Source organism: Falco punctatus, assembly GCF_963210335.1.
Source record: "Falco punctatus genome assembly, chromosome: 4".
Classification (NCBI taxonomy): domain Eukaryota; kingdom Metazoa; phylum Chordata; class Aves; order Falconiformes; family Falconidae; genus Falco; species Falco punctatus.
Window position 1 is genome coordinate 45,859,659 of NC_137583.1, and position 19,712 is coordinate 45,879,370.

The 19,712-nt window shown below is 45.5% G+C and overlaps 1 protein-coding gene across 1 annotated transcript; it reads right to left on the reverse strand.

Moving 5' to 3' along the window:
• Positions 1 to 107: 107 nt before the first annotated feature.
• LOC308062531 (ras-related protein Rab-11B) lies at positions 108 to 19,480 on the reverse strand. The gene is made up of 5 exons (XM_080384178.1): positions 19,336 to 19,480; positions 12,838 to 13,033; positions 10,679 to 10,872; positions 9,011 to 9,091; positions 108 to 5,062 (listed from the first exon to the last, which is right to left on the reverse strand). The coding sequence occupies exons 1-5, from the start codon at positions 19,373 to 19,375 to the stop codon at positions 4,917 to 4,919; spliced, it is 657 nt and encodes a 218-aa protein (XP_080240304.1). The 5' UTR covers positions 19,376 to 19,480; the 3' UTR covers positions 108 to 4,916.
• Positions 19,481 to 19,712: the final 232 nt, after the last annotated feature.

Here is a 19,712-nt window from a genome sequence, read left to right on the forward strand (position 1 = left end):
CCCCTCAAGACCCTTGGCCCCGGCCCCAGCGCTCGGGCTTTGGGCCAACACCGGGTATTTCCGCTTTATTGTACAATTGCGTTTGGAACAGAACTTGACACACGCGGTATGATTTGGCAATCTTTATATCCACAATACATCATAACCATGCACAAAAAACGAGTGATGGGCATATTTACAAAGTGAATTGCACTTAACACAGGAACCAGGAATAAAAGTAAATTAAAGGAACCTCTCTTCTGGGTTGCATAAAGGGCCGGTGCTATTTGTAGCCTAACAAAGCCTGATAGACAACACTACTGTGCATTATCTGACCAGTGTAAAATAAGAATTAACCGTGATTTATTGAAACAGTGCAGCCGTGGAGAGAGCAATTTCACGGAAACATTCCATTATTCACCATTTAAACTGTATCACCTATTAAGACTCTATTAAGAGCCTCCAAATCAAGAGAATCCAACCTCAGCCCTGACTCGCTGTATTTTGCTTGAAGGACAGTCAAGTCTTCACTTCTAATTGCCTGATTTTTGTTTTCTTATTTAAAATTCAGGCCCCTACCTTTAATACTGTCTTTTTTAATGAAGGAAAAAGGCCTCCCTAAGTGACTGACTTCATTAGGATCCTTTTTCTTCTACAGAGTCCAGAATCTCCAAGCAAGTTCTTCTTTCACGTTTGGAAGGGAAACAATCACCAAGCAGAGGCAAAACTCAACCATAATCAGCCCACAAACAGATCCCATCCCCAGCTTCTGGAACAGTACAGCACGCAGGAATCAAAGCATTGGGAAGCGAAAATACCTACTGTACATTTTTCCAAGCCGCTTTTGGTCAGTGCCCTACCCAAAAGGCACAGCCCAATCCTTGGCCATCCTGGCACATCCAGCTGAGAGTGCTCCCTCCTGTTCACACAGGGATAACCCCCTCACCATCCTTCCCACACACTGTGGCGTCATTCCAAGTGATCTAACAGAATCAGCACTCAAACGGGAGGATCTCTAGGATGCAGCAGCTTTTCTACTGCTTCTAACCTGCTGAAAGTGCTGAGAAGCAGCCCCAGGGGGAAGAAGGGACCATGGTGCCTTCTACTTCCACCAGATTCGCATGGTCTCTGTAGCACACACAAAAATCTTTTTAACAAAGTAGCAAGCAGTCACTCCTCAACTGGATTTTTACATTTATACAAGTATGGAGCTTTAAAACTTTCTGCTAAAGCAAACCTTCTTGTCCTGTGCAGGCTACAAACTCTCGGTGGAGATCCCAGACTTTAACTCACCAAGTCTGCAAGCATCTGACTCAACACCAAGAAGTTAGATTGAGGCAGTCCACCCAGTGAATTTATTCTACCAGTTACCTGTTTGCACGCTCACTACCAAATCACTTTTATGCGTGAATTTTGCCCTTTACTATCCCCATAATTAATAGGGTAGTTAGCAGAAAAGACTCTGTCTCATTCTACATTGGAGGACCCATTCTAAGCATCAGCAGGAGCCTTCAATGGAGGTTTATATTACTGACACTGGGTGGTAAGCACCCAGTGGTTTTTAGTGTTATTTTTCAATGAAAGTCATCCTCAACATCCAAGTAAAGCAAGTATAGCACATATTCCTTCTTTCACAGGCAGCTCCCCTGTCATCAGGAGTTTTACATAAGCCAAATTCTGCCCTCAAACCTCTTACGGCAGACGGAAGAGAGCTGGAACCTTTTCTATTTTCCTGGCTGTAACACCAAGAGACACACAAAGCCAGGGAAGTTGCAGTATGAAGCAGTCCAGATGAGATCACATTTAACTGTTACTTTCACATCAGGAAAGCATGGTTAAGGAGTCTGGCCTATTGGAGAGCTGCTTTGAATGTCAGACAACTCTCCAACAGTTCAAGCTTCCTCCGGATTCCTCCATCCAGGTCTTCCCCTCTGCAATTTCAGTAGCCATCACCAGCAGTGGGCTGGGTTGTAGCTATAGTTTCTGAAGGAGCGCACAGTGCTTTCGGCAGGACAGCAGGGTACTCGAGACCAAAAGCATTTTCCTCTGTCTATGCACAGGCAGACGGTTTTACCAGGCAGAACTGGTCCACTGTTCTTTTCCTACCAGCACTAGTGGCCCTGTGCTTAGTCTAGGCACAAGCGCCTCAAAGCCTCAGGAGGGCCATCTCTCTTAACTGCCTGGAGAGCAGCACAGCAATCTGGGAAAGGGTTAACAGCTAGCCTAAAAAACTGTGTGCCCACAGCAGGTAAAACCACCGCTTCATTCACGGTGCTCACACAAGCTCTGTGTGTGCACACGTGCTTCCCACATCTCGGGTATACCAAAGAGTCCTGCTGCAAAAGGCAGCCAGCCTTTCCACGTCACACAACGGATCTCAAAAACAACCCAGGCCCCTTGGCATGCACAGTATGGGGTCCAAGATCCACCTGCTCTGAGGAGGCTTTGGCCAACGCGCAATGAAGTTGTACGAGGGCTCGTCAGTACCCATACAATTTAACAGCACTTAAGCCCTAGAGATGAAACTTTTGTTGGGACTCTGAGGCAAAGTTTAGAGCCTTCCACAAAGTCAAAGACTAAAGAAAAATCTCTTTTAAGAGACAAGGAATTGACAAAACTGCTTCTCAGCTTCTTATACCAGGCCACATAGATTCTATAAACTTTGTGTTAAGAATAGAATTTGCAGAGTAAACACATTAACACATCAGCCTGAACTAGTAAGTCTTCTAACAGCATGGTTCTTCCTCATGTTATTCAACTAATTTCTTCATAGAAAGTTTTGTTTGAAAATCAAGGAGCCCAGCTCCACTAGTGTCCACCTGTTCTTGAATGAAGTATTTTCACCATCTCCGAATTCTCCATTCTCTTTGATGGCGTGCTCACGCTCATCTGCCAGCCCTCTAAATACTGACTGCTCATCACATTCTGGTCTAGGACCAGCAAAAAGGAGACATCTCCAGTTCCCACTGGCTATCCCTTCTCTCAACAGGATGCTATTAAAGTAAAGATCAAGTGGTGAAAGCGCTTCCCAAACCGGGACACCCTTAGGACAGAGCACTGATGACTAAAGAGGGACCTGTATCCTCATTCAATGGCATTAGGCTGCAAGCATGCTCCCCTTCACCTTGAAAGTATCATCTAAACAAAGTTGAGAAGTGGAAGTGCTCAGCACCACGTGCACCCCTTGCTGTGAACTACAGCCCTCTAGGTGCATGCAGTACAAAATTAAAGGCATAGGTCTGGAAATCTTACAAAGGAAAAGCCATCAGAGTTAACCGCCCTTAATTTTATTACATAACCAGACAGAACAGTTGAGACTGGAATGTCAGATTTCCCCTTCAAGCACAATTCACAGTTTCATATTTGCTTTGTATCAGAAAAGAAAAATCAACTCACTAATACGCAGGTAGGATTCATCAAGTGAGGTACAGTCTCAGAATACAGAGCAAAAACTCACTGCAAATTGCTTCACTAGCCCTTCAGAGAGCAGCAGATGATCTCCAACTCTTCCTTTAGACAGTTTCACCCAGTATTTGCCTCATCATAACATTCAGCATATACCAGAGGGGATGCAAGTGCGTAAGAGCTAGTGAATGATGAAAAGCCATCATAGAAGATTTTCACAAGCTAGCAAGAGACTGACTACACGAAGTTGTGATAACATTCTTCCCATTCAGCAAAACAAAGTATTATAGTAGTTAGCCCTGCTGATGACAAATCTGTTACATCAGGTGAAGTACAATCATTTGAGAATTACAGTCTGCAATTCAGTAAAACAGAGAAAGAGGAAAACAATAGGTTAGTAGTTATGTGAAATCTTAATATTATGCATATTAGTAGAGGTCAAGAAGATTATGCACAAGGTCAATAGTGAAAAGATGATGAAGAGGAAGTTCAAGACGCTATGGTTCTGCAGAAGTTTTACAAAATGTATAAAGTATTGTGTTTGTCTACACAACCAAAACCCTTACAAGTGCAGGTATATACGTGACATGAAAATATTGCTTCACTCACTCAAACACGGGTAGGAGGGATCTAGAGAAAAAGGAGCATGCAAAAAAACCCTGGATCTATAGAAGACCCTGCTTTCAGACACTGATCTACAGTACAAAATAAGCCTACTTGTACAGGTTGCAAAAGGTTTCTGAAATCAATATGCTGGCACTTACTGTACAATAATGTTAACTGATTAACATAAGCCATGAATAAATATTAAGCCACTTAATAAAGCCTGCACAAGCAGCACAGGCATTCACGGTGGCAGAGAAAGCAATGCAGACATACTTCATTGTTCCCAAATAAAACAAGAATAGAGAAAGATTTCCCAAGCAGGAAACAGTAAACTACACAGCCAGACTAACTGTATTAGGGGTAATTACATAATAAGTAATGTTATTTTCAACAGCTTGCTTATGTGTGTGCAGCCACTAAAAACCTCACTGTGAGACTTTATCAGGACAGAAAACAGAGCATTTGGTAGGATAGCTATTTTCTTTAATTTCTCCCCCATGTTGACAGAAACACCAGAAAAATATATCTGACTATGGGAGGGGAAAAACCTTGTCACCTAAATGTAGTTATTTCTTCAACTGTTATAGTCAAGTCACCATGGTTTCTCTCCCAGAAAAAAAAACCAAACCCAAAACCACTTGAGGAGAGTGTTTCATGGGATAATATCCAGCAGCAGATGTTCCAACACAAACATGTCTATCAGATCAGTGCCTACATTTCAAGCCCAAAAGTCACCACATTGAAGGGGGTTTCAGAGGCAGGGGAATGTTAGCCCTACAATTAAAGCTCTAAGATGAAAGGGAGGACTTGGGAACGGGGTAGAGGAGGGAAGAGGGAGTCACTGAATCACAGGAGATAAGAAGTGCACACAAGTTTCTAAATGAAGCACAGACGAAGTGAAGGGCACAAGAGTCATCTACAGGAGGTCACAGGTTCTGACAGCACTGGAGTTTGTTGGATTTCTGTCCATCGGTGGTTGGTGGGACGCTGATGTCGACTACATTGTTGCCAGGAGACTCATCGTGTGCAGACCTATCTGCAATCTGCTTCTGCGAAACAATGCGGTAGATTTCTGAAACGAGAACAAACTCGTTAGAGCCCAGAAAGACATCGCCTCCAACACAGCACGCACACACATCGGAGCAAGCTGTCAAAGAAGATGCTAGAACCCAAGAAGGAGAAGAGTTTAACTTGAGAGCTGTGAAAGGGAATCTAGTCTGACCAGCTACGGCATGTAACATCTGGCTGGCTTGCCAGCTCTGTAATGGACACGCCAGCTCTGTCTGAAAAAGACAAAATTCCTTACAAAAATTCCAAAACAGTGAGTGCTTCCTAACCCATTCTTTTTCAACGACTCCATGAGCATGGATATTATTAAAAGGCTTTTTAAATGAAAGGGGAGCAGGAAAACAGGGAATCATCTTATTTTTTATTTTTTTAAAGAAAATGGGCAACATCATCTTGAAACACCACTCAACAGGATGCTTGCAAAACGTCACCACACAGCGGCAGCGACTGTTACCTGTTTCACACTATCTTCTGGCAAGCTGCTGCTATCAAATGGCAGAAGTGCCTACTCCTCTCTGCAACAAATCAGTTTTCCCACCTATGACAGTAAAAAGCCACACAGTTCCATAAAGCCCTATATTGATCCGAAAATGCTTTTCCTGAGGGAATTAATGTATTTGACTCCAATTAATTTATGCCCGAAAGCACACAGATCCACAAAGCTGTAACCGCTGAAGAGAGACTGCCAGGTTAAAAGCTTTCAGAAACAAGCCATTTCAACTGCATAGTTAGAAGAAATAATTTAAGTTGAAAGGTTTTTAAACTACTTATTTCACCGACTATAAGCCCTCGTTCCAACTTCCCTCCATTGTGAGGCAGGAAAAGGGCAAGTACCTCCCTGGAAGCCTGTGGTAAATATTATGGTCGCATTCACAGAGCCACAGCCTCAAAACACCAACACCCAAAGTCTTTAGTAAGGATTAAAAATCATGGGAGGCTATGTGAGTTTTGTTCACGTATTTATTTGTTTTCAAAAAGAAGCTGCATGTATTTACATTGTTTAAAATGGAAACCTTTTACCCAAGACTGATCTCATTGCCCCTGGCTACCTTCAGCTCTTTTTGCTAAAAGGGTAGAGCGGCACAGAGATTGTCACATCTTCTGTGCTCAGTGATGTATTTTAATACTAGCTGTTCAGAGTCACTGCCAAGGCCTCTTTTCTTTGGGGCAGCATCTCTTTGGTTCGGTCCCTCGTGCCCCCCTGCCCGTCTTTAGTGATCCCTCAAACTGGTGGCCAGCAAGGAAACTCCTGTCCTGCTGCTCCCACCCTCTTCCCTCCTCCAGGTCCCCCATCATGGCTCCCAACTCACTGCTCTACACAGCATGTTTTCCCAGGTTTCTTCTCCTCCCTTAGAAGGATGATTCTCCCCCAGGTAATCACTTTAGGAATAAGCTTTTCAGGACTACTCAGTCTTACTAGCCATGCCCCCACTGTACCTGAACTGGAGAATCTCAACATTTTGGGGAGCCCAGGATGCTGCTAAGAGATAGCATTTTGAGTTGTTTGCCCAGCCCTGACCTCAGCTCGAGTTCTGGCTACCAAGTATTATCTGCTAGAGCAGATGGCATCGGGGTGCCCTCCTAGAGCAACCTTAGGCCATCTTCCCTACCCAGGGTCAGTCTCAGGGCAACATGGCAAGGGAAGACAGGATGGATAGTGACTGCTGAACTAGCGCTCAGAGCACTAAAGCTGTGGATACTATCTCAAAGCGCCAGGCAAGTTGTCTCAGATCCAGCCAAGTGTCACAGACAAGCAGTGAACCTGCTAGAAGGCTAGAAGACAGTCCCAGCTCAGGCACCAGGTGCTCTTCTCTGCAGCTTTATCTCAACAGCAACGTTCTCCACTTGCTTCACCAGTAGCTCTAACACCACAAACCTTGCTGGGCAGAAAATACAACCCATTTCTAGGCTGCCAGGCTCTTTACTTAGAGGAGCAGCCCGACTATCCTCTTTCTCCTACCTGCCGTTCCTTGGTCATCTTCCTCTGACTACAACAACAGAGTTGGCCAGCACCAGATTTAGTGATCCCAACACTTCTTACTGCTTCCCTGCACAGCTCTGCAAAAGAAACCTATAAGAGCCTGCCTTACAGAATTCACCCTACTAAAATTCAGCTTTTTTCCTACTAATAAACCCTTATTTCATACATCAAGACACAGTAATACAAAGCCAATTCTTTGGTCAACATCCAATAATTAACACACACCAGACACTTCCTGATCATCAAGTAGAACCAGAACAAAGGCTCATTCTCATTTAACCGAAATCAGTATCTGGCCACAATAAAGCTCAGAAAATGCTCACCTTGAGATGTTGTGGAACATGCAAATCAGGCGTAACTTTACAAAACAGTGTACAGGAGACAGTTTATCAGTATAGAATTCAGCTACAGTAAGCAACAGTCAGGAATTGGATCTTTCCAACTCTTCATGCTCACGGTACAGATCTTAAAGTGCTTTTTGAGAGACAGAACAAACATCCTGACAAATTATATGGCATTTTCCCCTCTTTAGGGCAAAATTCAGATCTCATGCAGTAACCCAATACCCAATGTTTGATAGCCCTCTTCGTATTTAGATATGATTTTTAAGGGTTCTTTGCCATTTACTTCATTTTTGGAGTGGAAAACTGCTCTGAAACATCAGCTTCCCTGTGGCCTCAAGGAGTATTTTGAGATATGACTATCACAGAACATGGAGTGGAAGGCAGGGTCTCTGAAAGCAGAGATGCTCAGGTTTATCAGGGTTTGTTAGCTCCAGTTCAGCAGTCCTGCAGGCCCATGCTGGTTTCCTTGCAACACCCTTGGGTCTAAGAGCCCCATGCTTCCCAGGGCCCTGCTTCCAAAGATTAGCTCAGGCACAGAGCTACCCAAATGCGGAGTGACCTCAGCCTGGTGCAAGAATAATACATCCTCTGGAACACAAAATGCTAAAGCATACGGTGCTGACACACTCACACAAACTAAAGTCTAACTAAAATTAGAGTAAGATTAGGCCAGACTCCAAGTTCGGTAACAATTACCTACCCCAACTGAAGTAACAACACAGAGATGAGCAGTACTTATTTTAGAGCATCTCTCTTGCTCTGTGTGCTTCCCACTTCTACTGCTGGTGTACCTACACCAATAAAGCTTTACTGGTGAATCCTAGGCCTCATGTGCAGTAGGGTGCTCCCTTACTCCAGGGCCAAGAAAATATATGCAGGCAACTGCTCGACCTTAAGGAACAGAAATTCTAAGCCCCAGTCTGAAAGAGGAAGAAAGCAAGTAGTAGAGTACTACTACCTGGAATCTCTCAGATACTATGTGCAGTGGACCTACTGCACAAGCCACGTAGCAGTCCCACACATACAGCAAGTCTGAAGCTGCAACCAGACACTGTGCACCGAGTAGCCACACCTACAGCAGTTACACATGCCGAGGAACATTCCTTGGGCAGTGGAAATCATAAGACTTGGCCTCACTTTGGCCCGTGACCACTATCATGTTCTTAGACAATTCCTGGGACTCTTCAGGAACATTCCCAGAAGGCAACCTACATGCAGCTATGCTGTTGCTGCACAGTCAACTACAACCTGTATCATCAGCTGAGAACAAAAATACTACGTACCAGTCTGCTTTGGTGCAAGAGAACAACCTGGAGCATTTAACTTCCTTCCTAGCACGGCTGTGGCTTCACCGCCTAGATTTTACACAGGCACAGAACAACCAGCACCTTTACAACAGCGCTATTGCAATAGTTTGATTTTTATGGACCATCAAGAGACTAGAAACCTCCAGATTCTTGGGCAGAAAAGTGGATGGGAGGCAGAACACACAGGTAAGGTTAGAAGGCTGGCAAACTAACCATCATTTCCAACGTTCATTTCCAAAACGTTCTAGATAACTGCAAAACGTGCCCATAATGATGATGCACTACCCCAGGAGGTCCTCTGAATCCATAACAAACCATACCTGTAAGGATGTTCTTGAAGGCTTCTTCTACGTTTGTTGAATCCAGGGCAGAAGTTTCAATAAAAGATAAGTTATTTTTTTCTGGAATAAATAACAAGTGGTTCAGTTAAAAACTTTAATAGCACTTTATTATTTTTTTTTTTACTTTTGAGGGTTTCACCTTATTTTTAGGCCAAATCAGCCAGGGAACAATCTCTTTTAATTATTTTTTTTCCTGTTACACTAGGAACAACTTGGTGCACCATTTATTTAGCCTCTAGCGCTTTGGCAGCGTCACCACTGACCGCTGCCTTTCCATAGTGTGAGAACATTTTCCTCTCCACAGCCCTTGCTCAGTCAAGCAACACAATATTAGTCTCATTTGGCTCCAGATCACACCTAGAAGTACCTTGAGCAAGAGCACAGGCAAAGGCATGTTGGCCGCAACAGGAGTCACAATTCTCCTCTGCAACCCCCAAAACATACACAGACCTACACTTTCCTAATCAGACCCTACCTCCAAATTACAATAAAGCTCCTAGTAATACAGTCTGTTTTCTTCTTTCCTCTTACAGTGCAAGAGGGGTTTTTTTGGTTTTGTTTTTTTTGTAATAAAAGAGGACTGTGAGGAACACCCAAACATCATGCCTAGAATGGTATCATACCACCTGCCCAGAAATAGGCAAATTTCAGTCATAGAGCTTAAACAGCAACACCTGTACCATCACTAGCTATGTAAAACAGCCTTAGTAGGAAGTCAAGGGCAGGAAAAAAAAAAAAAAAGATGCTGAACGAAGTGACCAAAGTAATACACTCTCCAGGGTGCCTACTAACTTGTTTTGCTCCTCTTACATAGACTTCACTTCTCATTCACCTGAAAGTTTAAAGTGGTTTTACTAACCACAGGGTACTTGCTTACTAGCAAACTTCAGAAAACAAGTTTAAGCAAGCCCTAGTAATATTCCCAGAAGGATTTTAAAGGCTATACATTTAAATTCCACCTCCAAGCTTGACGGCCACACAAAAGCAAGCTGAGTGTCCCTAGGCCTGTAACGGCAAGAGTATCTGACCAGTGCTCTGCAAGATAAGGAAGAGGGACAGCTCATGCAGTGGCAGCAGCTCACATAGCCCACTTGATTTCTCCCAGCAACTGATAATCTCCAAGACTGATGATTTTATGAAACTTAAATGAAATGAGAAGTTAATGAAACATTAAGTGAAACATTTAAATGAAACTAGAAGACACTACTATATACATCAGTGCTCTGGAGCAGAAACTACACCATGTAAGAGAAGGTTCAGTATTCATCTGCAGCGTCCACACTGATACTTGCTCAGTAGAACTAGGCCTCTAATTTTCTCTTCTAAACGTTGCTTACTGTTTCTAGCCTGGCTAGAGGAAATGTTTAATCTTCAGCTATCAGGCAACTCAAGAACAGCGTTTCAAAAACATGTACCACCACTAGATTAAAAAAAAAAAAAAAAAAAGAAAAAACAAAAACAAAACCCACGCATGCTATCTAGTAAGCCAAGATATTTTAGTTTTTTAAAAAACTTAAATGCTTTTTTTAGGATCAAAAATAAAACGTGAGGGGAAGGCTCAGTCCTGGACAACAACAGCGTGACTACAGCTTGCACCAACATCATCAAGTTCAGAAAGCACCAAGCCAGAACACACTGTCTACAAACCTGCAAAAGCCCGAGCCTCATCCGTGGGCACAGCTCTCAGATGGCGCAGGTCACTCTTGTTACCCACCAGCATGATGACAATATTGTTGTCTGCGTGATCTCTAAGCTCCTTTAGCCAGCGCTCCACATTCTCATAGGTGAGATGTTTGGCAATGTCATAGACAAGAAGAGCCCCAACAGCACCGCGGTAATATCTGAAATCACAAGGCACATTCCTTTACAGAGAGCCCTCCAAGTTACACCAACAAACCTGGAATCCAACTTGTTTCTAATGGTTACTACTAAAAAGTTAAAAACATTCCCCCAGGTCGGGAAAAGTTGTGCTGATGCAAATACTGTTGTTGTTGGGGCGGGGGGGTGGGAGTTTAAGCCTAAACCCCAGTTCCAAATGCTGGGGTTTTTTAATGGCATTCCTAAAAAATTCCAATGTATGTAAGAAAACACTGAAGAGACTACGGAAGCCATGACATTCTTTGTCTGCTAAAACGGCGTGCAAGAAAACTCACAATGCACTTCAGAAGGTTTCTGTGAAGTTACAACTTACCTTTCTACTAGGCAACCAGTTTTTAGTAAAATGTCAGTATTCATTGCTGATCTTTCAAATACCTCCTGTCCCTCTTAAAAATTAAAGAGGGGGAACTCTGGGCTATATTGACATCCACAAGCACATAATATGAGAACGGAGTGTGCTCCCTCGGGGCGGGTTCAGGCTCATTTCCACTCAAGCCAAGGGCTGAGGCCAGCATAAGCCATTGCCCATCAGCAGCCCTGGAACATCCATCTCTCCCACACAATCCCACCGTTTCCCCTCTGCTCCACCAGCACCTGTCTGACATGTTGTTGAACCAATCTGGGGCACCAAGTCAGCAGAAAACATTCACTTTTTACTGCTGGTTAGTGTTCTGCTGGCTTAGCAAGCTGAACTGGCCCAGCAACGCGTCAAGCAAGGGCCGGTGCCAGCACAAAGGAGAGGCAGGATCACAGGGTTGCAGATCCCCGATTCTCATCAGCCAAGTCTGTTGCTAAACCAGGCTCAGCCAGCAGTTTTTCTGCTGCGTTTTTACAGCAGTAAGAACAATTTAAGGGTCACCAAGAAAAAAAAAGTTTCTGGAAAACACACTAAAAATTATAAGAAACAAGCAATTTGAAATTGCCACTTACCTCCGCTTCTACACTACTTTGCTTTTACATTCCTTCCCTATAGATTAATCCCTTTGGGCTCCACGCTCCTCTTTTTTTCTCCCATCTATTCTGCAATACTCTATTTCACCTCACGGAAAAAGTTCCCCTTACCTTGAGTTTAATACAAATGGCTCAATCTGTGCATGATTCAGAAACAAGCTGGTACCTTTCAAAACAGATATACATCTGTAACATTAAAATATTTTAACTTGCCTATCAGAATATGCCCTGGATAACTAGGCCTACAACAAGGCTTCCTTTTTTTTTTTTTTCCCCTCTAAGAGGTACTTTTGCCTGCTACCTGCACAGAAACAGATACACCCAGAGGTTACATCTTAAAACAGTCTGGATTAACAAGGTGCCATGCACCACTGTTCTAAATACGGGTGTACCTAATGCTGCAGCTTCAGCATTATCACAGTTGCCTTCCTACTCCCTGGTTATTCAGCATGCACTCCTGGACCTAATTTTCAGGGCTGTGACTAATTCAAAGTCATTGAGATTTCAAGGGAGTTTGTGGCTGCAGACTGTCCTAAAAATACCCTCAGTCTCAAGACCGAGGGGGCAACGAAGACCAGAAGCCACAGGTGTTGCAGTAAGTTACCATGCAGAGACTAACACCTGATGCCAAACAGTACCCAGTTTTTTTCAGTGACATTCATTCCATGTGATGAAGGCAGCACATGCAGGGCAGGGAAAACCACAAATCACAAGACTCAGAATTCCCCCAAATATTTTATTTAAACTGTCATTTTTTTTCTATAATAACATCATTAGAATCTAGAAGTTACTTTCATTATATTAAGCAAGGAACACAAAAGTATTTGCTATCTTAAGACTTGGATCTACACTGAAGCCTGTCGCAATGATTTTGTCCCATGTCCCAGATATGCTTTGTTAATGCTCTACCCATAAATTTATCTGCACCATCTCTGCTCGAATTCTGCTGTTAGCCTGAGCAAAGGCATAGTACTCACGCTGAGGTAATGGCACGGTATCGTTCCTGTCCTGCAGTATCCCAGATCTGCGCTTTTATCGTCTTCCCATCCACCTGAATGCTCCTGGTGGCAAATTCCACCCCAATGGTGCTCTTACTCTCCAGATTGAACTCATTTCTTGTGAAACGTGACAGAAGGTTACTCTTCCCAACTCCGGAGTCTCCAATCAACACAACTGAAAGAAAAGACATTATTTTCAAAATTAATCCAGCATTGACACAGTGCAGTGGTGCTACCTGGCTGCTACACTGCCTTGCAGGCATGACCCAGAGGAGTTGCACAGTCAGATAAACATTGGAGAAAGTTATGCTGACACCACCTCGGACTTTACTTGCTTTCCCAGCCCCAAAACAGCCCCAAGCCTTTTTGTTGCTAGCAGCTGCTCAGTTCCTCAGAGATGGAAATGAGAAATTGCTACAGGGACTGTCAACAGCTAAACCTTGCTTTGGATGCCCCACGCTACAGCCGGTAATTAGAGGTAAACAGAGGTAAATAGATGTCCCTTGCACGCTGGACCTTTCGCAGGGGAAGGCTGCAACCCACATTTTAAGAAAAAACAGTCAAGCACACAGCAACAGGCTGTCTGCCTGACAAAAGCCTGTGTCCAGTATAAGCTTACTCTGTTCTTATTTTAAAAGCAACAACCACGTAAGCATACAATTATTTGCAGTCCCCGCTGGGGTCACACAGGGTGTTTTATTTCAATAATTTAATTCATAAACATGTTGACCACAAAAAGGGGGAAACAGAGGAAAATAGCATCAATAGTTTGACGCTACAGACAAGACACAAAGCAAAAAAGAACTTCACCCAGCAAAACAACTTCTAGTAGACTGCAGGAGAAGTAAAAGGAGCTAAAAATCTCTGCCTCCACACGAGGTGTTGCCATGATAACCGAAAAACGTTAGTGCAGAAAGATCTTTAGCACACAAAGCCCAGCTTTACCGGAAGGAGCTGTGAAAATAAAAGGCACATCTGATAGCAGGAGTTTCCCCCTAGTTCGGGGCTGAAGGTCCCCGAGGATCCCAAGACACACACCTCTGCCATTCCCCTCCGCCGGCTGCTGCTTCACCCCGGCCGCGCCAGACCAGGCTCTCCACGACACCTTCTCATCCACAACTCCAAAGACAAAGACTTGTCATAGGAGGTTCTTGACTATGCAGCTAACGCAACTAGGCACGTTTTCGTCAATCCCTGTATCACTGACCATGGCAAGAGATAACTAAAGGGAAACAAGGCTAAAAGCAATCAAGTCATCCTCCCTTCTCAGCAAAGATTGTGTCACATATGACTTTGGTATTCAAGCTAACAGTATCTTGAGCAGAAAGAATAAAGGTAGTCACAGTGAGGCTTCTTCAACCTTGGGAATATTTCCTCCTTCACTTCAAAGTACAGATTTCTTGATCTTCCTCATTCATATAATCTGCTTTTCCTATCGAAAAGCAGACACAGGCAGAAAACATTCCTGATCCCTCCACAACAAATTACGGAAGGCTCTTCCCATTACACACGTCCAGAATGAGCTTGCCAGCATTCTCCCAGGGCCAAGGATTGTACTCGCCTTTTAGTGTTATTACAGCTTTTTTTCTGCTCAGGTCATTGTTTCAGGATACAGCTCTGGCAGCGCGCTCGGGCAGCTCACATACCTCCCCACCCCTGCTAGCACATTCCCAAACTTCTGCTGTAGCCCTGCAACGGCTCCTGAGCTGCACAGGGAGATTGCTGAAACGCTCTGGGCTGTCCCCCCCAACCCCCTCCCAGCATCTCATCCGGCTGACAGCACAGATAGACGGACAATTGTGCTAGCACAGCTGAACAGTCAAAATACAACAGAGGCAGGAACAAGCAGCCAGTGGATTGTGGCAAGGCGCCACAACTCCCCACCCGGGATAGCTTAAATCAGCTCCTCACACTGCTCTGCCTTCGCTGGCAAACAGCCTAAACCATTTTTTTTAGGGCATGAGAACAGATCTATAAAGAAGATTTTATTATGAGTTCTAACTCTAGGATTTTGTTAGCTTTATTTTCCAGACAAACAGTTTTTCATCACTAATTCCACGGGGCATTCCAGGAACAGAACGAAGGTCACCCATCTTGCACAGCGATCTGCTGGCTTGGAGCAGGCTGTACCCGACAAGCAAAACCCTCACCATGACCAGAAGGAGGTAAAAACATCCACCACACAAGCCAGTCCAGCTTGGAAAACCCCTGAAGCTTCCAACTGCTTCCGAAGGGAGTTACCTTCTCGTGAATCTGCAGCTCGAGAAAGCACAGCCACCTCTCCAGGTTCCAGCCACCTCCTCTCCTCTGGCATTTTAAAATTATCAGCTTTGTGCATTAACCATGCAAATGGCTCTCAAGTCATTAACTCCATCTGCTGCAGGGAGAAAATTCCAGGGTTCCTGTGTTACTTTTAGGGGGTTACTTGCCTCTGCTGCAACCTGGCAGCAAAGCACCAGGCTCCTCTCTAACCAGGCTGCTCCACATTCCAGCAGAGCTTCTAGGAGAGCATTTTTGAGAAGTTACTGGACACAGAGGTAACAAAGGAAGGCAACCAGATCCCAGCTCAGTAAATAATGTTCTCTCCACCTTACAGTCTCCAAGTACTTCTCAATCTTGAGCATTACACGAGCGTTTTCACTTTCATGGGAAAAATGCCAAGACTGGAGGCCCCCATGCAGAGAGAATCCACAAACTTTTGTTGTCTATTCAAACTGAGCAAGAAGATACCTTCAAGATTCTGGACTAAGCAATTAGATCTTGGGAAAGTTCCTAAATTTGGGAACAGACCACCAGACAGCATTGCATGTTCAAATGCAGCAGTCTCGACAGAGTAGAAAAGAAAGTTTCAAATCAGACCTAAGAGCCTGAATACTCCCTAAACATCTCACCAGAACTGATAAACTCACACTCCCTAGACAGTCTTCAGGGCCACAGTGGTTAATAGAAAGATGCACTGGTTTTAACTGGGAAGTGACCTGAACCAACAACCAGCACCCGATGGCTGTAAGCATAGAATCCAGCCACACTTCGTGCCCTGTTTACATCCCGAATCGTGGCACTGCTCCTTCAAGTCTTTCCCGATTTTCCCTCTCCTCCACCACACTATGCCAGCCTGTGGGTCACCGTTCACCACGTCACCCATTTATCAACAGGAAAGCATTCAGATCTGCCACCATCGTCACCGTGCTTCCCATGTCCCGTGAGGCCACACAACGCAGGCATCCCCCCGGCCGCCCCAGCAGAGCACGATCCCACCACCCAGACCTCAGGACCCTGGTACAACACAAGCAAAAGACAGAATTAAAAATCCAGGGCAATATGTTGTCGGTAATAAAAAAAGTTTCAAAAAAGATCAAGTTTGCGACAGAATTTTAAATACACTGGTTTATTAATCTGGCAAATATATTCTTTTGAACAATCAAGAAGATTAAGGCGCTCTCTAGCAGAGACCACATAAGCAGAGTTCATTATAAATACTAAGTACATAAGGTTGCCAGATATTGATGACTAATATGCTGTGCATTTGTTTTTAATAAGCACAGCCTTTGTTAGGCTTAAGCTCTAATCAGAGCAGTCTAAATTCCCACAAAGGTAAAAGAAAGCTCTTTTTTTTTTCCTACGGGTGGTTTTTCCTTCCTTTTTCATGAGCCAGCATACATGTGCACAACCTCAAATTTAGCTTTTAAAATAAACACTGATAATAGCTAATCTTGAGAGAAAAATGAATGTGCAGGTCGTATTTTAATAGGTACACGGCTCCCAATACTTGAATGACTATTAAAAGGACAGGAATTAAATTCCAGATCCAACCCATTCAAAAATCCTCATGAAATGTTCCTGCTTTTTAACCACCCCAGCTACAAAACTAATTGGGGACAGAGCCCTGAACCACTGGCTTTGCTTGGGTTACATCACCGAAATGCATCTACAAGATCCTCACAGCCTCATTATTCTGCTCGGCTCTGCACACAGAATTCAGCTTGTTCTCCCAAAGGTTGGCTCAGTCATTTTGTTAACAAACAACATTTTGTTGCGATCAATAAAATAAGCAGTTCTGACTGTCGTGATGCACACAAAAGAAATGGCAAACGGGAATAAAGATAAAGAGGCACTATTTTGGCAGAGCAGCTTTGACTATAACCACACTCGCATCCCCAGAGTGCCACCAAACCTTAAATTAGTTTTCGCCCACTGTGTGCTAGACCAGATAAACCAATAACGCTCCTGCAGCCCTATGGAAATGGCCGGGGCTGAAGCAGAAGTGCACGGACAGTGTGAACGAGGGAACACCAGGAACAGCGAGCCAGCTACGCACAAAACTCTTGCTACAAACCCCTTGGCCATTTTCAGCCCCAAACAACTGTTTTCCAGGCAGTGTTTCACATGAAAGAGACTAACGAGAAATGGGGCTTTAAAACTTTTCATAAAGGTGATTAATATAATCTATGCTAAACAACAGAAGTTCTTATACAAGCAGCTCCAGATCTACTATATATAAAAGTAAAACCCATGACTTTAAAGCAAAGCTGCATTCAACTGGAGTCATCCTAAATAATTACAGTGCAAGGATGCAAGTCTCCTAAACAAGTGCAATTGTAAATGCTAAAATCAGAGTTCAACCAAGTTTCCTTTGGAAACTGGTGGCAGGGGAAACGGTCAAACCTCAAATTTATTAAAAATAATCTCTTCCAGACTGCAACCCTCCTCCACCATTGTTTCTACCCCGACCCCTACACGTGCCTGATAGAAGAGAGTTCAAAACCAGTCTATGTAGCTAAGAAGGGGCTAAACCAGAAGTCAGTCAAACCCCTGGATATTATTTTTTTGATTAAGTCAATCCCTCTTGATATTTAATTCCATTATTGAAAGGGGGCAGATGGGAAAGGAAGGGGAAGTTAGTCCTACAGCAGAGACCTCATCCCACTTGGTCCCATCAATATTCACCATTTCTTGCCCAGTCCCCAAAAGCCTAGAAAGAGGAAAGGCAAAAATGACTAGACAGGGAAAGGGAGTTGTGGGTGGGTTTATTTCAAAAAACCACCATCCACACAACTACCCTTACCCAAAAGATGCAGAGAAAAGGCCAATTCTCACCCCTGTTTTTCACTAAGTGCCACAAAGTATGTCAAGTCACTTTGCAGCACCAACAGCAGGACTCCTGACCAAATACCTTTAGGTTAAGTTTCACTCCAGATAAAATTAAAAATGTGTTTCACAGTGGCGTAAGTATTTTGAAAGATGAACGCAGTTTTGCCTACCTTGTTGACTATTCACAGAAAGAAAAAAAGAAAGAAAATTTTGGGGCTTTCAAGTTCCTGGCTATTAAGTCACTTGGGAAAACTGACAGTGGAATGACTTCAGAAGCAAACTAGCTTCAAGCCAGACAGTTTGCATACTTTCGGAGGGCAGTCTGCTTTACAGGTAGAGAAGAAATCAAGGGGTTTTTCCACCCACTACCTCAAAGACTGTAAAACAAATACACCAAACAGGCAAATACATCCATAAAATATTTCCAACAGAGTAATTGGTCTTTCTTTTCATCAACAAGGAAGCGTGGAACCGCTGCTGCACTTGTTGGCATTCCTGTATGTGCACTGTTCCCCGACATCAAACTCCCAGGGAATTTTCCTGGGGACGAGCACCAACCCACACCCCCCAGACCCCCTGAGCACCACAGGCACAACCTGAACCTCGCCTCACGGCGAGCTCTTCGGAGGGACCTGAGGGTTCCAAGCCCTGGAGGAGACCAGACATGAGCCAGGCTGGGAAACACGAAGGGTTTCACACCCATCTGCGTATTCCATGGGCCTCAAAGGCAGGGTTGTGGGACGAACCAACAAAAGGGTCAAGGCGAGCATCGTCGCACGGGCAGGCCAGGGACCCGCCACAGCCTTTACACAGGCAGGACAGCAATGGCAATAAAAACAGCCCCAGCCACGCACCAAGAGCATCCCCAGGCCCACCGGGGCTGCCCCCTCCCCTCACACAGCAGCCCTGACAGCCTGGCTTGTCACAGGTGCGGTGACAGAATGATTCAAACAACCCCAGGCAGGGCCACAGGGACACCGTCCAGCCTCCCGGCTTCAGTTATAAGGGTCAGTTCGCAGCCGACCGCGCTCCCCCTTGAAGCTGAAGTTTTTTCTGCTCCCGCTCGGCCCCAGGGGCGACCCACACCGCCAGCCCCGCCGCCAGCTGCGACCCCCGGCCCAAGCCCCGCTCCCGGCCCAATCCCCAGGCCTCTCCCCCAGCCCAGCCCTCGCCCCGAGGCGGATCGCCGCCGCCCCCCCGACGCGGCGGCCCAGGGAAGGCCCCGCCGCAGCCCAGCAGCGAGACCGGTGCCAGGCCCAGCCGGGCCCCACCGCGCACAAAGGCCGCGGCGGCCGCCCCCGGCCCGGGGCAACGAGCCTGGCGGGCAGGACCGGGCCCGGCGCCGCCGCGGGCCCACCGAGGGGCCGGGGCGGCCGGCGGCAGTACCTTTGAAGAGGTAGTCGTACTCGTCGTCGCGGGTGCCCATGGCGATGGCGGCGCCGACCCTCTGGCTGCCAGGCACCGACCGCGGCCCAGCCGGGGGGGGGCGGCTCCCGCCGCCGCCTATCAGCGGCAGCCAGAGCCCGCAGGAGGCGGGCGGCGCGCCAAATCCATCAACGACACCCAATAGACGACTGGCGCGACTCTGACTGACGGGCGACGCTGTCCAGTCCAAAGAGGGCAGCTGGGGAGAGGCGGGGCTTCAGTGCCTAAGCCGGGACCCTGCGAGACGAGGCGGGGCCGGGGCGCGGGAGGGGCGGGATCTAGGGCGGGAGGGGCGGGGCGCAGAGCCGAGCACCGCCCGGCCGCGGGGCGCAGGGGTG

Bases quoted from the DNA above. Each gene is read 5' to 3' on its own strand.
- LOC308062531 (XM_080384178.1), bottom strand. From the start codon at position 19,375: ATGGGCACCCGCGACGACGAGTACGACTACCTCTTCAAAG. The intron at 10,873-12,837 runs GTGAGTACTATG...TTGTGATTTCAG, and splicing joins TACCGTGCCATTACCTCAGC to ATATTACCGCGGTGCTGTTG. The intron at 9,092-10,678 runs GTTTGTAGACAG...TATTTATTCCAG, and splicing joins TGAGGCTCGGGCTTTTGCAG to AAAAAAATAACTTATCTTTT.